General features: G+C 54.9%; 3 protein-coding genes across 7 annotated transcripts in view; 1 reads left to right on the top strand and 2 right to left on the bottom strand.

The window, feature by feature from the left end:
- TECPR1 (tectonin beta-propeller repeat containing 1) overlaps positions 1 to 8131 on the top strand; it is a 41011-nt gene extending 32880 nt beyond the window's left edge. For all 5 annotated transcript variants that reach the window (XR_001883241.1, XM_017861639.1, XM_017861641.1 and 2 more), the window contains 6 exons: positions 151 to 331; positions 783 to 918; positions 1529 to 1621; positions 5557 to 5663; positions 5788 to 5907; positions 6067 to 8131. Coding sequence is in view for 4 of the 5 variants with exons in the window: in XM_017861639.1 (XP_017717128.1) it covers positions 151 to 331; positions 783 to 918; positions 1529 to 1621; positions 5557 to 5663; positions 5788 to 5907; positions 6067 to 6180 (751 nt within the window). In the remaining variant the exon portion in view is untranslated. The remainder of the gene's footprint in view (positions 1 to 150; positions 332 to 782; positions 919 to 1528; positions 1622 to 5556; positions 5664 to 5787; positions 5908 to 6066) is intronic.
- A 1286-nt stretch (positions 8132 to 9417) lies between these two features.
- BHLHA15 (basic helix-loop-helix family member a15) lies at positions 9418 to 12215 on the bottom strand. The gene is made up of 2 exons (XM_017861637.1): positions 12138 to 12215; positions 9418 to 11416 (listed from the first exon to the last, which is right to left on the bottom strand). The coding sequence occupies exon 2, from the start codon at positions 11360 to 11362 to the stop codon at positions 10763 to 10765; it is 600 nt and encodes a 199-aa protein (XP_017717126.1). The 5' UTR covers positions 11363 to 11416; positions 12138 to 12215; the 3' UTR covers positions 9418 to 10762.
- Positions 12216 to 13468: 1253 nt separating this feature from the next.
- The window catches only part of LMTK2 (lemur tyrosine kinase 2), a 76057-nt gene continuing 68338 nt past the window's right edge, over positions 13469 to 21187 (bottom strand). Inside the window, exons 11-13 of the mRNA XM_017861646.1 lie at positions 19378 to 19510; positions 18901 to 19143; positions 13469 to 17621 (exon numbers count right to left, since the gene is read on the bottom strand). Coding sequence (XP_017717135.1) covers positions 17593 to 17621; positions 18901 to 19143; positions 19378 to 19510 — 405 coding nt within the window. The 3' untranslated portion in view covers positions 13469 to 17592. The remainder of the gene's footprint in view (positions 17622 to 18900; positions 19144 to 19377; positions 19511 to 21187) is intronic.

The raw sequence follows: 21187 nt of genomic DNA, 5'->3' as shown, positions 1-21187 counted from the left end.
GGTGGGGGTGGGGAGGAGGCCACCTCTGGGCCCCTCTTTCCACCCACCCCGGGGTTGACTGCTTTCCTCCTCCTGGCTCCAGGGGGAGAGGCCCTGGAGCCTGGCGGTCACGTTGGGGTCCCCGGGCTGTGTCTGCTCTCCACTGTACAGAAAATGCAAGCTGGTGACCAGCGGGCCCTGGCTGGAGGTGCCCCCCATCGCCCTCAGGGACGTGTCCATCATCCCGGAGAGCCCGGGTGCGGAGGAGAGCGGGCACAGCATTGCCCTCTGGGCCATCAGTGACAAGGGGGATGTGCTGTGCCGCCTGGGCGTGTCGGCGCTCAACCCCGCGGTGAGTGCCAGGGCCAGATTCTTCCTTCCTCTGGAGTCCGGCTGGGCTGGGACCCTGCTCAGGACAAGCCCCTAGGACCAGTGGACACTGTCTGTGGTCCAAGTGGGTCCCTGTGCCCTGGGGCAGTTGGCCCAGGAATGAGGCCAGTGGGGCAGGGGTGACAGAGGTGGGCCCAGGGGACACCGTGGTTCTTTGGCACCTGGTCCTTGGTGGTCAGCACCCCGGTGAGGTGCACACGCCCACAGGGGCGATGTCCCTGCTCGCAGGAGGATGAGATGCGCCCAGGATTTCAACAAGCACCGAAATCAGGCCGGGTGGGGCTGTGTGACTCCCGGCTGTCCCCCAGCCACCCGTGCTGCCCAACTGCTAGGCCCATTTCTGCTGGGCCTGGAGGTGGGGCCCTGCGGGTGGGGGCCCTGGTGATCTCAGCACCCCTCTTCGCCGTCCCCAGGGCTCCTCCTGGCTGCACGTTGGCACCGACCAGCCCTTCGCCTCCATCTCCATCGGGGCCTGCTACCAGGTGTGGGCCGTGGCAAGGGACGGCTCCGCCTTCTACCGGGGCTCCGTGTACCCCTCGCAGCCGGCCGGTGAGTGCCGCACCCCAGGAGCCCCTACAGTGCTCACCTTCCGTCCAAGCTGACGTTTGCTGAACATCCCCTCTGGGCCAGGGTTCCCCAGAAGCCGTGTCCCCCTCCCACTGGGACTGACTGGGAGGTGGTCACCCTGGCGATGGGGCAGCTGGAGCCAGGCCTGCCTGGCCCTTCCCAGGGTGGCCCCTGTGTCTTGGCCCTGCAGGGTCTACTCCACAGTGACCACTCTGGTGGCTGCCTGGGAGGACGGCCTGTGCTGGCTTGTTTTTCTCCAGATGTCCAGTGTCCAACATGGGGACGCTGGTACTCAGCTGCCCTCCACACAGGGATGGGTTGGGGGGCAGCCCCTGAGGCTGGGTCTCCACCATGAGCTGCCCTGGAAGCCTTTGTGTTGCGCTGGTGAGATGAGTCCATCAGAGCCCGCCACGGCTTCCAGAGCCCCAGGCATGGTGCTGGGTGGATGGCAGCGCACGGCTCAGCTCTGTGTGGCCCACAGCTGACACCAGGCTACACATCCGAGAGGCAGCTGGGGACCGAGGCCCTCAGCCCCACCTGGCCCACATGAGCAGGAGGTAGCCACATGCCTGAGTCAGCCTCCCCTTCTCAGGTGACTGCTGGTACCACATCCCGTCCCCGCCGAGACAGAGGCTGAAGCAGGTGTCCGTGGGGCAGACGTCGGTGTACGCCCTGGATGAGAACGGCAAGTTGCTTTTTTTAAAAATGTTTAATGTTTTGGCTGGGCATGGTGGCGCACACCTGTAATCTCAGCACTTTGGGAGGCTGAGGCCAGCGGATCACCTGAGGTCAGGAGTTCGAGACCAGCCTGGCCAACATGGTCAGTGAGACTGTGTCTCAAAAAAAAAAAAAAAAAACTTTAATTTTTGTGAGTACAGAGTGGGTGTGTGTATTATGGGGTACATGAGATGTTTTGATACATAATATGGCATGCCATACATAATAATCACAGCAGGGGAAAGGGAGTATCCATCCCCTCAAGCCTTTATGTTACAAACAATCCAATTATACTCTTTTAGTTATTATTATTATTATTTTTTGAGACGGAGTTTCGCTCTTGTCTCTCAGGCTAGAGTGCAGTGGTGCGATCTCCACTCACTGCAGTCTCCACCTACTGGGTTCAAGCGATTCTCCTGCCTCAGCCTCCCAAGTAGCTAGGGTTACAGACACAGGCCACCACACCTGGCTAATTTTTATATTTTTAGTAGAGGTGGTGTTTCACCATGTTGGCCAGGCTGGACTTGAACTCCTGACCTCAGGTGACCCACCCACCTCGGTCTCCCAAAGTGCTGGGATTACAGGCATGAGCTACCACACCTGGCCTTCTTTCAGTTATTTTAAAATGTACCATTAGCCGGGCACAGTGACTCATGCCTGTAATCCCAGCACTTTGGGAGACCGAGGTGGGCAGATCACTTGAGGTCAGGAGTTTGAGACCACCCTGGCCAACTTAGTGAAACCCATCTCTACTAAAACCACAAAAATTAGCCAAGTGTGGTGGCGCGTAAGTGCCAGCCTCCCAAAGTGCCTGTAGTCCCAGCTACTCAGGAGGCTGAGGCAGGAGAATCACTTGAACCTGGGAGGAGGAGATTGCAGTGAGCCAAGACATGCCACTGCACTCCAGCCTGGGTGACAGAGCAAGACTCTGTCTCACAAAATAAAAGTAAAGTAAAAAAATAAAAAATAAAATGTACCATTAAAAAAATCTTTTTTTTTTTAAGATGGAGTTTCACTCTTGTTGCCCAAGCTAGAGTGCAGTGGCGTGATCTCGGCTCACTGCAACCTCCACCTCCCAGGTTCAAGCGATTCTTCTGCCTCAGACTTCCGAGTAGCTGGGATTACAGGTGCCCGCCACCATGCCCAGCTAATTGTTTTGTATTTTTAGTAGAGACGGGGTTTCGCTATGTTGGGCAGGCTGGTCTCTAACTCCTGACCTCAGGTGATCCGCCCGCCTCTGCCTCCCTAAGTGCTGGGATTACAGGTGTGAGCCACTGCGCCTGGCTCTGTTGTTTTTTGACTTTATAATAATGGCCAGTCTTGCAGAAATCGAATGGTATTAATATCTCAGTGTGGTTTGGATTTGCATTTCTCGGATAATTAGTGGTGTTGAGCATTTTTTCATACGTTTGTTGGTCATTTGCATACCTTTTTTTTTTTCTTTGAGACGGAGTTCTGCTCTTGTTGCCAGGCTGGAAAGCAGTGGATGCAATCTCGGCTCACTGCAACCTCTGCCTCCTGGGTTCAAGCGATTCTCCTGCCTCAGCCTCCCAAGTAGCTGGGATTACAGCCATGTGTCACCACACCCAGCTAATTGTGTGTTTTAGTAGAGACGGGGGTTTCTCTGTGCTGGTCAGGCTGGTCTCGAACTCTCGACCTCAGGTGATCCGCCCGCCTCAGCCTCCCAAAGTGCTGGGATTACAGACGTGAGCCGCCACGCCCGGCCTCATGTCTTCTTTTGAGAAATGTCTATTCATGTCATTTGACCACTTTTGGATGGGATTATTGGTTTTGTGTGTGTGTGTGCTGATTTGTTTGACTCCTTCTAGATTCTGGTTATTAGTCCTTTGTCAGTTGTATAGTTTGCAAATATTTTCTCCCATCCTGTGGGTTGTCTCTTTACTCTGATGATTACTCTTTTTGCTCCGTAGAAGCTTTTTAGTTTAATTAGGACTCCTTTATGTATGTTTGTTTTTGTTGCATTTGCTTTTGGGATCTTAGTCAGAAATTCTTTGCCGAGGCAAAGCCCTTGAATAGCTTTTCCTAGGTTTTCTTGTCGAATTTTTATGGTTTTAGGTCTAGATGTAAGTCCTTGATTCATCTTGAGTTGATTTTTTAATATGGTGAGAGAGACAGATCCAGTGTCATTATTCTACACGTGACTATCCAGTTTTCCCAGCACCACTGATTGAATAAACTGTCCTTTCCCCAGTTTCTGCTTTTGTTCGCTTTCTCAAAGATCAGTGGGCTGTAGGTATCTGGCTTTATTTCTTGGTTCTCTCTTCTGTCCCATTGGTCTATGTGTCTATTTTTTTTTTCATAAAACAGAACAAGATTATATTTCAATATACAACTTCTGTGTAACCAAAAAATAAAACACCACAGTAAAATGAATGAGAAAAAACATATTTGCAATTCTAGACAAAATGTTATCCTCTTTAATCATAAATGAAGTCTTCAGAAATCAGTACAAAGAGACTAACATTATAAGGGAAGTGAAAATAAAAGGAACAGAGGAAAATGGAATAGCACAAATGAGTTATAAGGCTACATGAAGATGATCCAGTTAACGTTAATAACTGAGAAAGCAATTTCATTATAAATTACATTATCGATCCTTACAAATATTGATTATCTGATGTTTGTACAGCCTTGGGAAGTGAAGAATTCTCAAATACTGGGGAAACTTACTCTAGTCATGGGGAATTTACTCAAAAATGTAGATTTTTGCATAAACTTGGCGCAAACAGTTCCAAACCCTAGGAATCACTCCAACAAAATAATCAGATACACACCCACGCACATACACATACATATTTACTACATAGAAAATGTGTAAGTAATATATCATCCCCCAAAAACTACTTAGGTATCAACTGGTTTATAATACATTGGCCGGGGGTGGGCTATGTGTCTATTTTATAGCAGCGCCATGCTGTTTTGTTACCGTAGGCTTGTAGTATAATTTGAAGTCCAGTATTGTGATGCCTCCAGATTTGTTCTCTTTGGTTAGAATTGTTTTGGGCATTCAGGCTCTTTGTGGGTTCCATATGAATTTTAGGATTTTTTTTTCTAATTCTGTAAAAAATGATGACAGTATTTTAATAGAAATTGCATTGACTGTAGATGGTTTTGGGCAATATGGTCATTTTCATGATATTGATTCTTCCACTGATTCATCCCATACTCATCAATCCATGAGCATGGGATGCATTTCCATTTGTTTCTATCATCTCTGATTTCTCTCAGCACTGTTTTGTAGTTCTCCTGGTGGAGATCTTTCACCTCCTTGGTTATATACATTCCCAGGTATTTTGTGTTATTTTTTGCAGCGGTTGTAAAAGGGGTTCATTTGATTCTCAGCCTGGTTGCTGCCGGCATGTAGCAGTGCTACTCATTTGTGTGCATTGATTTTGTAACCTGAGACTTTCCCGAACTCATGTGTCAAACTTAGGAGTCTTTTGGAAGAGTCTTTAGTGTTTTCTAGGTATTTGATCCTATCATGGGCAAACAGAAGCACCGTGACTTCCTCTTTTTCGATTTGGATGCCCTTTCTTTCTTTCTCTTGCCTGATTGCTCTGGCTAGGACTTCCCTTGTCCACAGTTTCTGCCTCAGCAGAAAGAGGATCAGGACCCCAGCTGTGCCCAGCACAATAGGGCGATTATGAGGCTTGGGAGACGCCCTGAGTGTGCAGAAGGCAGAGCTGGCTGCAGCCCAGGCTCCTGAGTGGAGCAGTGGACGAGGCTGTGGCCCTGACTCAGGGGCCAGGACCCTCCTGCCTCCCCGGCAGCTTCCCAAACCCCGAAGTGGTTAGAGCGGGGCCTGGCCACCGGCTGCTGGGCCGCACGGGCAGGAGGGGCCGGGAAGGTCTTCCCCTTTATCTTCACGGCTTCTTTCCCCAGGAAACCTGTGGTATCGCCAGGGGATCACGCCCAGCTACCCGCAGGGCTCCAGCTGGGAGCACGTGTCCAACAACGTGTGCCGAGTGTCCGTGGGGCCTCTGGACCAGGTGGGGGTGCTCAGGGGGTATCGGGCGCTTGGGGTGCTCTGGTTCCCTCTCTGGTCTCCCCCATCCCGTGCCCAGCTGTCCCACGGCAGCTGGGGCTGAGAGCTGCATGGGGTGTGTGCTCCAGGTCTGGGTGATCGCCAACAAAGTGCAGGGCAGCCACAGCCTGAGCCGGGGGACGGTGTGTCATCGCACAGGTGTGCAGCCCCACGAGCCCAAGGGCCATGGCTGGGACTACGGCATCGGGGTGAGTGGGAGCCATGGTCTGGGGCTGTGTGGTCACCTTGTGTCCTGTGGGACAGTCCCCTGGGACCCGGGGTCTGGGTTGGAGGGAGACCCCCAGGCAGAGCCCCTCCAGGATCCTCGAGTCCCCGAGTCCCCTGGTGACGCAGCTCTCTCCTTCCAGGGAGGCTGGGACCATATCTCTGTCCGGGCCAATGCCACCAGGGCCCCCCGGAGCTCGTCCCAGGAGCAGGAGCCAAGTGCCCTGCCAGAGGCCCGTGGCCCCGTCTGCTGCTAAGGCGCCCCCACGCACCTAGACGCAGGGACGGTGCCCGGTTTGGGGGATCAAGGCTGAGCCATTCTTGTGCTGAAGTGTGTACCGTGAGAGCGATGTCTCCTTGGTGGACTCTGGAGGGAACCTGGCCCCAAGGCTGAGGCCACTTCACAGGCACTGGTTGAGACGGCCCCGAAATGTGAAGCTGCACGGACACTCTTGCACATGTCCCCGTCTGCGAGGAGCCCTGGGGGTGTGGGGCATGGGGTGGGAGCTGTACCTCCCGGAGGCCCCTCCCACCCTTCCCTTCCCCTCTCCCTCCTGCCTTTCCAGGACTAGAACCCAGAACCTGGAGCCCTCCAGGAACACCGGCCCTGGGGCAGCAGAGCCCAGGATGGAGCCCTCCTGAGCCGGCATCTCAGACAGCACCTGGGCCCCGCCACCCCTGACCAAGAGAGACGCTGTGGGGCTCAGGGCCTCTTTACCACTTGCAGTGACCATTTCTCAGAGCAGGACTTGCAAAGAGGCTTTTATTTCAAAAGTGAAGGAAGGAGGCCGGGTGCCGTGGCTCACGCCTATAATCCTAGCACTTTGGGAGGCTGAGGTGGGCAGATCACCTGAGGTCAAGAGTTTTGAGACCAGACTGGCCAACATGGTGAAACTCTATCTCTACTAAAAATACAAAAAAAAAAAAAATTAGCTGGGCATGGTGGCGGGCGCCTGTAATCCCAGCTACTTGGGAGGCTGAGGCAGGAGAATCGTTTGAACCCAGGAGGCGGAGGCTGCAGGGAGCTGAGATCGTGCCAATGCCCTCCAGCCTTGGTGACAGAGTGAGACTCCATCTCAAAAAAAAAAAAAAGTGAAGAAAGGAGACAGCAGATTGAAAATAACACTGGAGTGGATGGGATTGGATAGGATGTTCTCTTCCCTGAGGGGGCCGGGGTACCAGACAGGAGGCTGGGAGAGGACGAGAGGCTGCCCTGTGGCTGGAGGCAGTGTCCGTATGCGCAGTCACCGTCACCAACCCCCTTTCGGCCTCTTCCCCAGACGTGCTGGCGGACAGGGGCTTCTTGGATCAGATCATGTTGTAGGGGGTGCAGACTGTAGGCTTCTGCGGGGAGCAGGACTGTGTCCGTCAGCGGTGGCCATGGGGTGTGCACACAGACCCTCAGCCCATCCTGCACATGGAGCAGGGCGCACAGTCACCCTCCATCCTGTGACGAGAGCTCGGCCCGGCCAGGCGAGGCAGAAAGCGTTGGCCAAGTGGCCCCGACCCATCCAGCAGTCTCTCAGCTGCTTTTTATCCTTTTGTGCCCCATTTGGGGGTTTGCTTCCTCCACCTGGACACTTTGCCCGGGAGGTCATCAGAGCCCAACCCCAGGCTCTGCTCGGTTGGAGAGGGGATGACTTTACCACCACCTGACCTTCCTAGGGTCCTGGGCTCACTGTCAGCAGGAGGTCTGTTGTATTTGTACAAAATGGGGTTTGTCACCCAAAAGCTGATGCTGAGAAAGGTCTCCCTGGGGCCCCGCCCGCCGGCTTCTGAGAGACCTGGTGTTCCAGTGTTTCTGGAAGTGCCTCGCAGTGCCGCCGGCTGGGAAGCTCTCAGATCAATCACGGGAAGGTCCTGACGGTGGCGGCCACCTGGAACCACCCTGTCCTGTCTGTTTACATTTCTCTATCAGGTTTTCTCTGGGCATTACGGTTTATTCTCCTACAACACTGACCTGTGCATTCTGCTGTGGCCTGCTGTGTCTGCACGCGGCTCTCAGCGAGGTACGGGGAGGGCGTCACCCTGCAGAACGGCAGAGCGACGCGTCCTCTCGCTGCTGAGCACCAACTGTTTACCTGCCCAGCATCACTTCCTCAGATGCTTTACTCAATAAATATTTCCCCTGGAGTGTCCATGCCCTGGTGTTTTTATCGATAACACTGATTGATTAAAACGTGTGGTTCCCCGCGTGCCTGAAGCAGACGTTGCCGTGAAATCTTTTATTTTTGTTTTATGACACAGCGTCAATTTCATGAATACTTTGAAAGGGCCATTAGAAAAAATAAGAGCCAGTTTGGGTCATTTGAGAATCATTTTCAGCACGATTACAGCGGGGGCACGGGCCGTGCGGCCCCGGCTGGGTTTTCCCAGATGCAACAATCGCGGGTTCTGGCTTCTCTGTGGGTGGGGATGGGGATCGCGCCTCCGGAGCTCTCAGGGCGCCTGTCTGCCGAAGGGTGGGTGCGTCCACAGCCCCGGGGGACGGCGCGTGGGGTAGCCTGGGGATGGCACGTGGGTCTCTGACCCGCTTATGCGGGGACTTGAGGGAACTCAGCCCGAGGCCGAGGCAGGGGCTCCCCACAGGATAAAAGGGTCCAGCCTGGCCTTGGGGTCCAAGAGGAGGGCCAAGGGAGTGGGCCTGGCCCCTGGCCCCTCTCCTCGAAACACTGGACACCCCGAAGCGAGACTATGGCTACTGAGTATCCTGTGTGATGTGGCCACAGGGCGTCCCCTCTGGCCTCAGGGGAAGAAGGACTGGCTGCTCGGCCCAGGTCACCCTCTAGGAAGCAGAGGAGGTGCGGGTGCCAGTTCAGGGCAGAAAGAGCCACTGAGGCCATTGTCCTGAAGGCGGTGACCCCCAGGCCCTCCTGCTGCCCCCCGGGAAGCCCTGGGCTGTGCTGGACACCGGGTCCAGTCTTCGTCTCCTGGACCGAGGCTCTTCTGGGCTTTCGGGCTCAGCTCGTCGGTCCATTCAGCAAGTTCAGGGGCAGACTGAGCCCTGCTCTGGCCATGGCTCAGCCGGAAACAAGAGCTGCCAGGTTTGTAGCACCTGAGTACCCCCCGCTGGGGAGGTCTTTGTCATCTTGAGTCCCCGCTGGGCAGGTGTCCCACAGCAGGGGAGCCCTGAGCTCTCGCTGTCCCAAGCTCCCACCTGCATCCAATCTCAGCCCGCAGTGGTGGATCACCCTGACCTTCCAGACTGCCCCCTCCCAAGGGGCAGACCCAGCATCCTGGAGTCCCCACCCCGAGCTGTGCTGAAGGACAGCTGGGGCGGTAGGGTCAGGACCAGACCAGGCCTTTGATAGAGTCTCATCGAAATGAGACCTATGTGCCCGGGCCACCTTAAGGGGCCCTGACCAGGAAAATCAGGCCTGAAGCTGCCAATGCCAGATGCCAGTACTCAGGCGTATCCGTGTGTCCCTTATGGTGCTAGGTGTGACCCCAAGGCCTGCTGGCTGCATGCAGCTTTGGTGGCCCACGACCCCCATCTTGGGGCGGAGCCGGCAAGGCCGCACCTGGTGGGGATGGGCACACCACAGCCCTTACGCGTCTCAGCTGGTGGCAGCCACATCGCTGGCCCAGCTTGGCCCTGAGGGCCTTCAGGACATCTCTGGGCAGAGGCATGAGGGAGGGGAGAGCCAAGTGGCCAAGTCCGGCAGAGCCAGTGGGGCAGGAACGCCCAGCAGAAGGAAGCTGGGCTTGGGGCAGCAGAGACGTGCCAAGCAGCCAGGCCCAGCCATGAGGATGAAGTACCTGGGTGGGGGAAGGGATGTACCTGCCACCCCCAGGCTCCACCAGGCAGAGAGACCCAACGGGCTGCCACCTCAGAACAGGACCCAAGCACATCATAATGTCCTACAGACACAGCATGGTGCCAATTATGATAACCCCACATTAGTGAGAATAAGTAACAGCAGTGGCGGGGGCTGGGATGGGGCACACTTGGTCCCTGCACGGGCCAGGGCTGAACAGGAGGCCTCAGAGTCGCTCTTGGGGAGCAAGAAAGGGCCTTGGGGCTTCTCTGCCGTGCCCAGAAGGGCTGCACCAGGAACACCCAGCCCTGCCTCCTGCTCCAGCTTCACAGCGCCCCTCACACCCTGCCCCAGACCCTCCACAACCAGGCACAGCCTGGGGTCATCACATCCAGGAGCCCCTACTCGGGAGGAGGGAGGAAGAGACTCCAGCCCCTCCCCACTATTCAACCTTTGAGGATGGATTTGAGGTCATCTGATTAGATTTTCTGGCAGCTCCAACCATCTCAGATTGGCCCCACTCCCTGAGCAGCCTTGGGCTCTGCCAGGCTTGTCCTAGGCCTCAGTTTACCCCAAATGCGGATACTGAGCCCAGGCCTCATGTAGCCCTACAATGAAGGTTGGAGGCGGGGGTCCCATGCTGGGGCCTTGGCCTCGGAAAACCTGCAAGTAACCCTTTTCCTGGGATCTCCCCTTGCCTTGGAGGAAGTCAGGGTGAAGAAACGTTGGTGCCAAGGCTAAGGAGGTTTTTCAACTTTTCCTCCTTTTCAAGGAGTCTCCTTTTCAAGGAGACTGCCTGGTTCAATGAAAAATCTGGATCTGCCTGGGCTCTACCCAGAGGTTTGGGCCTCACGACGCTCTCCAGGGCCTCGGCCTCAACTAGGCCACTCGCTGGTCCCCAGCGGGGCAGGAAAAATTGCTCCAGGGAAATGGCTGAATGTTCGGGGGAAAATGGAACAGCTGAGGCCGTGTCCTTGTGGGGTGTCCCCGCCCATTTGGGGCTCGGGGCTTGGAGGGACTGGGGCTGGGAGGAGCAGGCCGGGCAGCCGTGGCCACTGCCACCCCCACCCAGGGCTGGACGTTAGGTGCCCTCTCGGAAGCTGTGGATCTGCGTGGAGTACCTCTGCAAGTGGCCCTGGGGCTGGGCCTCGGTGGCCCCCAACGTGCCCCCTGCCCCCTGCTGCTGCTGCTGCTGCTGCTGCTGCTGCTGCTGCTGCTGGTGGTAGTGCTGGTAGAGCTTGGGGCCCGGCCCCTCCAGGCCCGGGAGGCGACTGCTGGACATGGTCAGGATGGTGGCCGTCAGTGATTTGATGTAGTTCTTGGCCAGTGTGAGTGTCTCGATCTTGGAGAGCTTCTTATCGGCGCGCACGTGCGGGATGACTTCACGGAGGGCCTGGAAGGCGTTATTGAGCTTATGCATCCGCTGCCTCTCCCTCTCGTTGCTCTCCAGCCGCCGCTGGATGCTGCTGTCACGACGGCTACCGGGTCCCGAGGGGCCTGGCCGCCTGCGCCCGCCCTCGCCCCTCGCCCCTGCTGCGGCCCGGGCCGGCCGGCTCCGCAGACCCTTGGATGGCTCTGGCCCCGGGTTCGGCAGGGACCCCTCTGGCGTCCCCTCCCCAGGGGTGGCCTCTGTGTGCTGCACCGGAGCCCGGCGCCGCGGGGGCCGGTTCTTGGTCTTCATGGCCCTGGACTGGCTGTCCCAGGTGGTGGCGGCGGAGAGGTGAGGCCCTTGGAGCTGAAATCCGGAACACAGGACACTCTGTGGTCGCCCCCACATGGCCAGGGGACCCGCTGGGGGGCCGTCCCCGGCAGCTTCCTACTTGCTGACAACAATGGTACCAGGGGCAGGGGGTGGCGCTCCGCGACTGGAGGTCCTTCTGTTCACACGCTTAGCCCTGGGCTGACCCCACCCCACGCCCCTGCTTTACCTCATACAGACCTCTGCAACCTGTCCCTGTCCCTGCGTCCACCTTCCCCCTGGGTGACTCACCCTGACCCCTAGATCTTCCTCTGGCCTCATGCCCCTCACTGCCCCCCAGTGCCTCCTGAGCTTGGTGACCTTTGACACTTTGCCTAGACCACCCTGAGATGCATCCCCCACCCTAGCTTAGGGGTTGCCTCTGCCGGAGGCGGCACTGACTCCTTCGCCCCGTGGGCGGGCAGTGACTCCAGTCACCAGGCTCTCGCTGTCCTGCCCCGCTGGACGTGACACGTGCAGGGACAGCACTGGGGCCAGAACCGCTGCGGATATGGGGCAGCCGTGGAGGTCAGAGATCGGCAATGGCCAGGGCCTGGCGGCAGCCCCCAATCCCACCACGTGGATGGCCCCCGTGGGGCTCCGGACAGACCAGAAGTCCCCCACCCGGGTTTCCCCGAACCCCCACAACCCCGCCGCCAGGTCCTGCCCCTGGGTTCCCTCCCCGCGGCCCCACCCGAGTTCCCAGCTCCCGGGTTACCTGGGGATCCGCTGCCGCACGCGCCGAGGCTGCCCACGGGGGACAAGGACACGTCGCTTTAGCCGCCACGGGCGGGGCCGCGGACGCATGCAAATGAGCCCTCGGGGCAGCCTCCCCACAACCTGCTTGTCCCCATCCTCCCCCTCAATTTCTACCCGCACCTTCCCCACTAGCCTACCCCACATCCGTGACGGAGACACCTGCTTTCCCCGACCCTGCCCCCAACACAGCGCCCCCTCGTCCGTGCCTCCCGCGGCCCTCCTTCCCCGGCCTCTCCACTCCTGGCGGGGCCCGGGCCCATTCCGCGGATGGGGAAACAGGTCCCTGGGAGCAGCCGGACGGAGGGGCAGCCCCGGTTCAGGCTCAGCGCAGAGCCCAAGTCCACGAGCACTCGGGGACGAGCTGCTCCGCGAAAACGCCGGCATCTCCCAGGGGCTCCCCCGCCCCGCAGCCGAGGATGTTTAGGGGAACCTGGACCCCGAGTTGGGGGTGGGGGGGCTGTCCATGGGAACGCCTTTCTTTTTGAGACGGAGTTTCGCTCTTGCTGCCCAGGCTGGCTTGCAGTGGAGCGAGATGATCTCGGCTCATGGCAACCTCCGCCTGCCGGGTTCAAGCGATTCTCCTGCCTCAGCCTCCCGAGTAGCTAGGATTACAGGCATGCACCACCACGCCCGGTTAATTTTTGTATTTTTAGTAGAGACGGGGTTTCTCCACGTTGGCCAGGCTGGTCTTGAACTCCTGACCTCAAGTGATCCACCCGCCTCGGCCTCCCAAAGTGCTGGGATTACAGGCGTGAGCCAACACGCCCAGCCAAAGCAGCATCTTGCTCAGGGAGGGACCATTCGGGGATGCTAGGGGTGTGGTGACTGCGAGTGCTCCACACTCATGGGTCTCGCTGCCCTGTCTCAGTACTTCTGGGTGGGGACTCAGAGGGGCCATGGTAGGGTGGGGTGGGGGGCCGGGGGGTGGGCACAGAAAGGCTGGCTTGGAGCCAAGGTTAGTTCTTCTCTTGGCCTAGAGCTCATTTGAGGCTGGGCCAATCGAGGTCTTTGGAAATGAGGAATGCTTCCGAAATTCATGAGTGCAAAGGCATGGATTATAGACATGCTTCAAGGGGGCACGAACACTAAACAGGTTTGGTTTTCCAGTGGTGACACAAAGCTTTATGTCCTCAGGAGTGCGGGGAGTTTAAGTCTGTCCCGGCACACAAGCTCCAGAGGGACCAGGGCAGGGGCCCGGGGCACAGGCTGCGGGCACTCATGGCAGGGCAGGGCCAGGCCACCCACCCAGGTCCTTGCACATGGACAAAACATAGAAGAAACGCGGCAACAGAGTTTATAAATATATAACTATATTTATTTTGAATATTAAATAGTTTTTAAATTACAAGCAATTTATTGAATCACACTATGCATCAATATACAGTAAAATCTTACAATTTAAAATGTACACAATTTAAACTGGAAGTTCATTGACTGTTATATTGCCGGGGACCTTTTTTGCCTGTGTTAAAGAGACAGCAGGGAGGCCTGGGGATGTGATGGCCCCTACATCCTCCTCCACAGAAGGAATCCCACGCTGGATCCATACACCAGCCCCATGATCAAGATCCCACTCAGCCCACTAAGCCTGCGCGCTTCATCAGCACGTGTCCACACCCGTCCAACTGATCTTCACAGGCTGCTGGTAATTCAATACTGTCATCGCATCTTTAAGAATTTTTTTATAGATGAAAGAGAATGTTCTTTGTTAATAAAGACTTGAGCCAACCCCATTGCTACTTAGGAATATTGTTTTGGAGATTTCCATCAGAAGTCACTGCGTACACCCATTCTTTTTTTAAGGCTACTTCTCATAAGGCTCACATGTTGAAGCCACTCTAACAGAAGCCCAACCTTTGGCGTCTAACCCTTGGTTCACTTCTGAATTTTCAGATGACAGGCTAAGTCGGGGAAGAGCAGGCGCTGCCTTCCTTCCACCGGGGCCCTGGGGACAGACATGCAGTAGGTCCTTAACTCTACAAACACCCTACGGGGAACAGGAATAAAAGGAGGGGTTCCGAAAGGCCTTTTACAGCAGCAAGACATACCAAGACTTTTCTTAGATAAACCCATTTCTATAGAAACGATCAAACCTGTACATTTAAAAATAGCACGAATGCTGTTTGCAATTCGGCTTGGTCGAGCTTTCTGCACGCTTACGGGGAATGGCTTCTCGTCCAGACACACGGGCCAAGTCTCAGAAGGGATTTGGGGAGCACTTTTTCTGTGTTGCCCTTTCTGGCTTATTGACAGGGTCATTTGAAAAGACAAATTCGCATCTAGCTAGGAAGGAAATGAAAGCTAGATTATTTTTGTTATAGGATTTAAAATGTACAAACTCCACCAAAATAGGTCTAATTCAGATTGATTCTGGGTTGCTACCCATAGAAGGCCAGAAAATATGCTAACCTTCCCCCACATCATCCAGAGAACGCCACTGATTTATTTCATTGCACAACTTATTAGAACAAGTACGTTTTGAAAACCCACCACTGATAACCAACTTATTAGTTAAAAAATAACAAAACAAACAACAAAAATCTGACCTGAACACAGCACATGCTGACATTTCAAAATGGGCTGCAATTTTATTCTACTTAAATTTCCTGTGTATTGCTTGGATTTCAAAAAAACATGTTAACCCACGTGATTATAAATATAAAATCTCGCCCCTCCATGCAACACCACACTAAGATCCACCCCCCCGCCAAACTCAATGTATAAAATGCTTTTTTGGCAATTAATTATGAGTGACTCAAAATAAATAAAAACGGGAATTATGAAATTTTTTTTTTTTTTTTTTTGGAGACAGGGTCTGGCTCTGTTACCCAGGCTAGAGTACAATGGCATGGTCTCAGCTCACTGCAACGTCCATCTCCTGGGCTCTAGCCATCCTCCCACCTCAGCCTCCCAAGTAGCTGGGACTACAGGTGCACACCACTATGTGCCTGGCTAGTATTTTTTTCTTTTCTTTTCTTTTTTTTGTATTTTTAGTGGAGACGTGGTTTTGCCATGTTGCCCAGGCTGGTCTTGAACTCCTGGGCTCAAAGTGATCCGCCCGCCTCAGCCTCCCAATGTGCTGGGATTGCAGGCGTCAGCCACCCTGCCCAGCCAAAATCTTAATCCTAGTGGAAAACTGACAGCCCCAGAAGGTCACTCGAGGAGACACTGTATAAGAAGACGACAGATTCCATGGAGCTGCATGACTCTGGAGCTGCATGACTCTGGTCATTAAATCTGAACTGCTTAAACCCGCAGTTGAAAGTAGTAGTACAATCACGTCTCATTTCTCCTCAGCCAAGACTAATCTTAGACGTAAAAACTGAGAAAACTCAGGAAGTCCCCACAGCAAGAATTCAGTCATGACAATTTTGGCAAAATCATCTTCTAATGCCCTATTACAAAAAAAAAAAAAAAAAAAATCGCGCATCCCGAGAGCCAGCGGTGCTCCCCGCACAACCCAGGCGGACACCGCGTCTACCCCATGCCTAGACAGGAGGGGACTCTCTCCATCCTAACTTCTTGCTTTGGAAAGTTATTGCTTAGTATAAAATATGAGAGGAGTGGGGCGGAACTGGCAATGAAGGTCATTTGCTGTGCGCACTCTGGCAATGTCCACCTGCATTTTCCACTAGGACTCAACTTCCTTCCGTGTACTCCAGGCGGCCCCTGCAATGGGTCTGGAGAGTGCCCCAGGTTGCGCTGGAGTCTGGAAACGTTATCAGCACCGGAAAATATGTGGGGTGAAGGGTGAGCGTGAGGGGATTGCAGGCCCGAGGACTCCCCGAAGGAACGGGTGCCTCCCCAGCACAGCACGGCTGTGCTGCACCAGCCACCGGGGACTTTTTATGTCAGAGCAGAACTCAGGGAGGGAGGCCTGAGGTCGCCCATGACCGCTGGGGCTCGTGCCGACGTGATGAAGCTACATTGGGAGCACTCGGGCCCTTTCAAAGACAGAAGAGAACCTGGGGCTTAATGCAGAACAGAGGGTCCGTGAGATGAGTCCCGGGGACCACCCAAGTCCCCGATCCAGACTATGTGTCAGCTGCTGATGCTCTGCCGTCGTCCCTTGTCCGTCTCCCTTCACAGCTGCAGGATGTGGTGTTATCTCATCCCACGCAGACAACCTGAGACTGGCCAGGCCCAGCTGGACGTGACTTGGAGCGGCTCGGAGAAGATTCGGCTGTGGAGTTTTTTTAAAGCTCAAGTCCCCCCACCTGACGTGTGCACACATCCCCACCTCAAACCGTCCTCCACAGCTGGCGTGCTCTACGGAGATGTGTCTGCCTGAGTCCCCCGTCTTCTTGAAGGAAGGATGGGAACACAGAAGCTTCCCAGGAGCCTGGCCTCCGAAAACCAGGCAGAAGAGCTGCGCGGAGGGAAGCGGTGCGGCGGCCCCATGCAGGGTGCAGCTCTCCCGACCGCCACCCAGCACGTCCCCAGGGATGGGCCAGGTCCATCTGAGGTCTGGGGCCACAACCTGCCGGTTTTTACCAAAAGGGCTTTAAAAAATGGGACGTGGGGTGGGAGAACGACAAGGAGAGGCTGCAAGACCTCTCAGCTCCTCAGAGAGAAGCTTCATTTGCTGCCGGGAAGCTGCTTCCTCAAGAAGAGACAAAAATGCATTTGATTCCATCCACAAAACAGTGGTATTTTGGACTCACTGAAAATATTTCCTATATGAACATAAAACACTAACATTCAGAATCATGTATCATTTATGAAAGAGTACCATATGTACAATCCCAACAATCCTAGACACAGTAGAACACTCAAAATATTTAAGCTTTACAAGTACCATGCAGCGCAAACTATAAAACAGAAAAAAAAAAATCAAACTAGTGGATAGCATCTGCTTGACCTGCCTCATTTTCCTTGAATAATTTAAGATTCTGTACAACAATGGAGACTCTCAGAACATTTATCCACAGTGCAATTACAGAAAGCAATTCGTGATTTCTCTAGAAATAATAAATATGGCTCACTGGTGACCATTCCCCTCACGTGTCCTCTGTGGTGCCCATACGTGGGCCGGGATGTGCAGGCATGGACGCAGAGACGCCCCTGTGGAAAGCACACACGCAGTGCGCACAGCTCCACACACACATGCACACGGAGGCTGCGCCCCTGCCTCCCCCGACGGCCAGCGCGGGAGCACTGCCTGGGAGGACGCGGCCGCGGGTGCCTGGGGCACCGAGGGATGCTGGCTCCTGGACACAGCCTCGCTCCACACCTGGGCTCCCAAGGGCCCCGCCTTGAATGCAGCTCAGAGCCGTCTCCCTCTTCACCTCTGGATTCTTCCTCCCAAGCTCATATCAGCAAATGGCGAGTGGATGTCGCTGCTCGGGCTGAGGGCGCAGGGGCGCCGCTCCAGGGGAGCAGCCTCGGACCCGAGCGTGCGCATTGGCAGCCACCTAGTCCTTTTCTCCGTCTTCGCTGCTTCCTGTTGAGGAAAGAGGAAGTGAGACGACAAAGCTGAATTTTTAAAATGATCAGGCAAGAATGGCGCGGACGGTGTGTGCGCTGCACCACGGGAACAGAAGCGGGTGCTTTGAGCCCAGCACCTCCCGAGCCGCCCTTCCTGTCCTTTCCTTCAAAAGCAGCAGCTGCCCGACGCTCCCACCAACACATCTGCCAGGCTCAAATGCCAGCTGGGCGCTAAGGATCAGGGTGCAGAAGAAGTCAGCTGGAATCCACACATCTGCCCCAACAGCCTGGCAGGTAGCAGGTGTTATCTAATCTGCACAAATGAAGCCTAGCGCCCATGCAAACAAAGCCTCTATGTATTCCATATTTATTATTTGATCTGTAAACTTCCAATCAAAAAATGAGCTTATTAACCTTTATCTTTCAATCTAGTGACGGGGAAAGAAGGCTCCCTATGTTCAGATACCTCCACTTCAAACGGCCCCTGCCCATTCACCCCACCCCACCCCTGGGAGCCACACCAGGACCAAGACTCAGTAGCAAAACCAACGTTCCAGGGGCAGCACCAGTGGGCGTGTGGGCTGGTCCCAAGGCCAGGGATCAAGTGCTCTTACCAGCCTGCTGAAGAGCAGGTTCTCTCTGGGAAAGGAGAGAGAGTGTGGAGGGGGGATTATGCAGCCACAGGAGAAAAAGAGGAGACGGTGCACAGCCTGGGCGTTTCTGGGACCCAGAGCCCCTCTGCCTCAGCCTGGCCCCACAGGGTGGGCAGTGACGAGCCTGAGAGTGCCCACGACAAACAGGCAGGGCGTGGCCCCGAGAGCACGCTCAGGATGCTGGCAGTTTTATTTACTCTAGAGACAGGGTCTTGCTCTGTCACCCATGCTGGAGGGCAGTGGTGCAGTTACAGGTCACTGTAGCCTTGAACTTCTGGGCTCCAGCATTCCTCCCACCTCAGTCTCCTGAGCAGCTGGAAGTGAGGGTGCACACCACCACACCGGTTAATTTTTCCGTTTTTATTTTTTGTAGAGATGGGGTCTCACTATGTTGCCCAGGCTGGTCTCACACTCCCAGGCTCAACTGATCCTCGCACCTCAGCCTCCTGAGTATCTGGGATTACAGGCAGAAATCACTGCACCCAGCTGATGATGGGAATTTTTAAAAAACAAGTTTGTAATCTACTCAGCAAATGTGAAGAAGACATGAGATTATCAAGCCTGCAAGACCACCATCTCCCCAGCTGCAGCGCCCCACCCCCAACTCCACACCCCCAACCCCCAGCACGTGGCGCCTCTCACCGCCCTGCTCGATGTCCGAGTCGGTCAGGTGTGTGAGGGAAAAGCTGGCAATGTTGGCGGGAGAGATGGAGAATCGGGAATAAGGCGCCGAGTGCGGCCAGCTCTGCTCCGTGCTCCGGGCCGGTGGTGGTGGGGAAAAGTACTTGGATGTTTGGAGAGAAGGCTTGGAGCTGAGCAGGTTACTTGTTGTCTTTGACATAAAAGGATCTGGGGAGAAGTCATCATCCCACTCAAAGCCGCCACCTAGAAATAAAAAACAAAACCCCACCCTTTATCACCGCGCGATGAGGCAGAGGGGGAGGCTCTGGGCAGGTGCACCCTGCGGGTCGGAAGACAGCCCGGCCCGACTGGCAGATGGCAGTGCTGTGCCCATGTCAGGGGGGCGTCATTAAAGCAACATGGTAAGTTACCCTCAAAAAACCTTTACATGACTCAATTTTTCAGTTTCCTTTAAAACTAGTCAATGACGTGAAATACCTTCTTCGTCGGTGGAGCTTTCGGAGTTGATGCACCTGCTCAGGTAGGGAGAGCCTGAGGCCGGGGCTGGGCCGCTCAGGTCAGGGCCGCACGCCTCTCCTCCACAGGGCCCCAGCTCTTTGGTTGGGGTCTCCTGAAAAGCCAAACAGAAACTCCCGTCAGCAAAGGCCTGCTCACGGGAACCCCATGTGACCGCTTCCCCACTGGCAGGTGCATCGGACTGACAGACTGAGAAGTGAGCTTCTCGAGACAAGGGCGGCTCCGGGCCTGGGAGGACGGACAGACACGAGGCCCCGTCTCTCCCTCGTCCTGCAGCTCTGACCTCGGCAGAGGCATGAAGCAGCTCTCTGAGGCTGCAGAGAAGCGCAGAGCAGCAGGCAGGCGGGGACGAGCAGCAGTGCTCAAGATGCCACCCGCCAGCACCAAGTGTGTCGGCTTCTCCTCCACAATCCCCTGCCTGGACTCAGCTCAGCCCGGGATCCAAAGTGGGCACCACCCTGGACAGAGCGCTCCGGGAGAAGCGCTTAGTTCTGGCTTCTGAGCAGGAAGGGGGTCTTCTGACGCTCAGAAAGAGAAGGGGGGAATTCCAGCTTTCTTCTTTTCTCTGTTCTCTCGCTCTCCAGTCCCAAACAATCCCGGGGCAACAGCTGTCTGTAATCCTGAGGGCCATAAAGCCTCCACTCCACTGGAGGACTGTGATCCCGAGTGGGAGGGGACCCTCACTGGGTTTTTCGCCTTCTGTCCTCCCACTGCTTGGCTCCAGACGTGCGTGCGGTTGCAGGAAGTATGGCGCATCGTGTAACCAAAGCCTCAAATTTCTAGCTAGGGGACCAGAAAGGAGAGGCCCAAAGAACTGCAAGTATCAGGGACATAAGAGAATAGGGAGGAGCTCAAAAAGGTGACCCTATGAGAGGCTGCTGGGGGGCTCCCGGGCTTACCCCTGAGCTGTGCGTGGTAGATCTGACTCTGAACACACCAAAGCTTTGAAAATGAACCTCAGGGGAGACCGGGGTGCAGTGCGGGGCACACACATGGGGCAGGTTCAAACAGCACAGTGAAGGCTTTGAAAGGGGAACTGGGAACTGACACTGAAACCACAGCCCACAGAAGGCTACTTGGAACTTGTGGCCTGTGCCCACGGGGTCAAGGCCTGCTAAGATAAAAATATCAACATTATTCACAGCGTTTAAACACGGCACAGACTGCCTACATGATAGGAGGATCCAAAAGCTAAACTTATTTTGCATTTGAAAAACCAGGAGCACCTCAATTTCCCTGGGAAAAGAAAATCATCCAGTGCCAGTGTCACGGTGCCACCAATGTTGGAATTATCTGAAAAGGGACTACTATAAAAATGCTCCTACAGCTAAGGGGAGACACTCTTACCATGAATAGAAATAGAGAAAATCTTAGCAAAGGAACAGATGATAAGAAGAATGACAAAAAGCCAAATTCAGAAGAGAAAAGTACAATAACCAAAATCCAGCAGCTCAATGGATGGGTTCAACAGCAGAATGGAGATGACGAAGGAAATCATCAGGGACCTTGGAGACAGAGTAACAGAAATCACCCAATCCAAACAAGAGCAAGAAAAAAAAAAAAAAAACCTGGAGGAAGACAGGACCAGAGCCTCAGAGCCTGAGAGAGCATACACAGGGCCTAACCCTGGAGCCCCAGAAGGAGAGGAGACAGGAGATGGGGCAGAAAAAGTACTAGAAGAAAATAACGCCTGAAAACTCAGATTTGGTGAAAGATACAAAACTACAGATTTAAGAAGTTTAACAAAACAAAAATGGGATAAATACAAAGT

This window comes from Rhinopithecus bieti, unplaced genomic scaffold (genome assembly GCF_001698545.2).
Source record: "Rhinopithecus bieti isolate Rb0 unplaced genomic scaffold, ASM169854v2 scaffold_62057, whole genome shotgun sequence".
Classification (NCBI taxonomy): Eukaryota; Metazoa; Chordata; class Mammalia; order Primates; family Cercopithecidae; genus Rhinopithecus; species Rhinopithecus bieti.
The sequence above is the reverse complement of the archived record's forward strand: the minus strand, read 5'-3'. Positions and strand labels throughout refer to the sequence as shown.

What these genes read in the sequence shown, in the direction of transcription:
- BHLHA15 (XM_017861637.1), bottom strand. Translation starts at nt 11,362, where the DNA reads ATGAAGACCAAGAACCGGCCCCCGCGGCGCCGGGCTCCGGTGCAGCAC.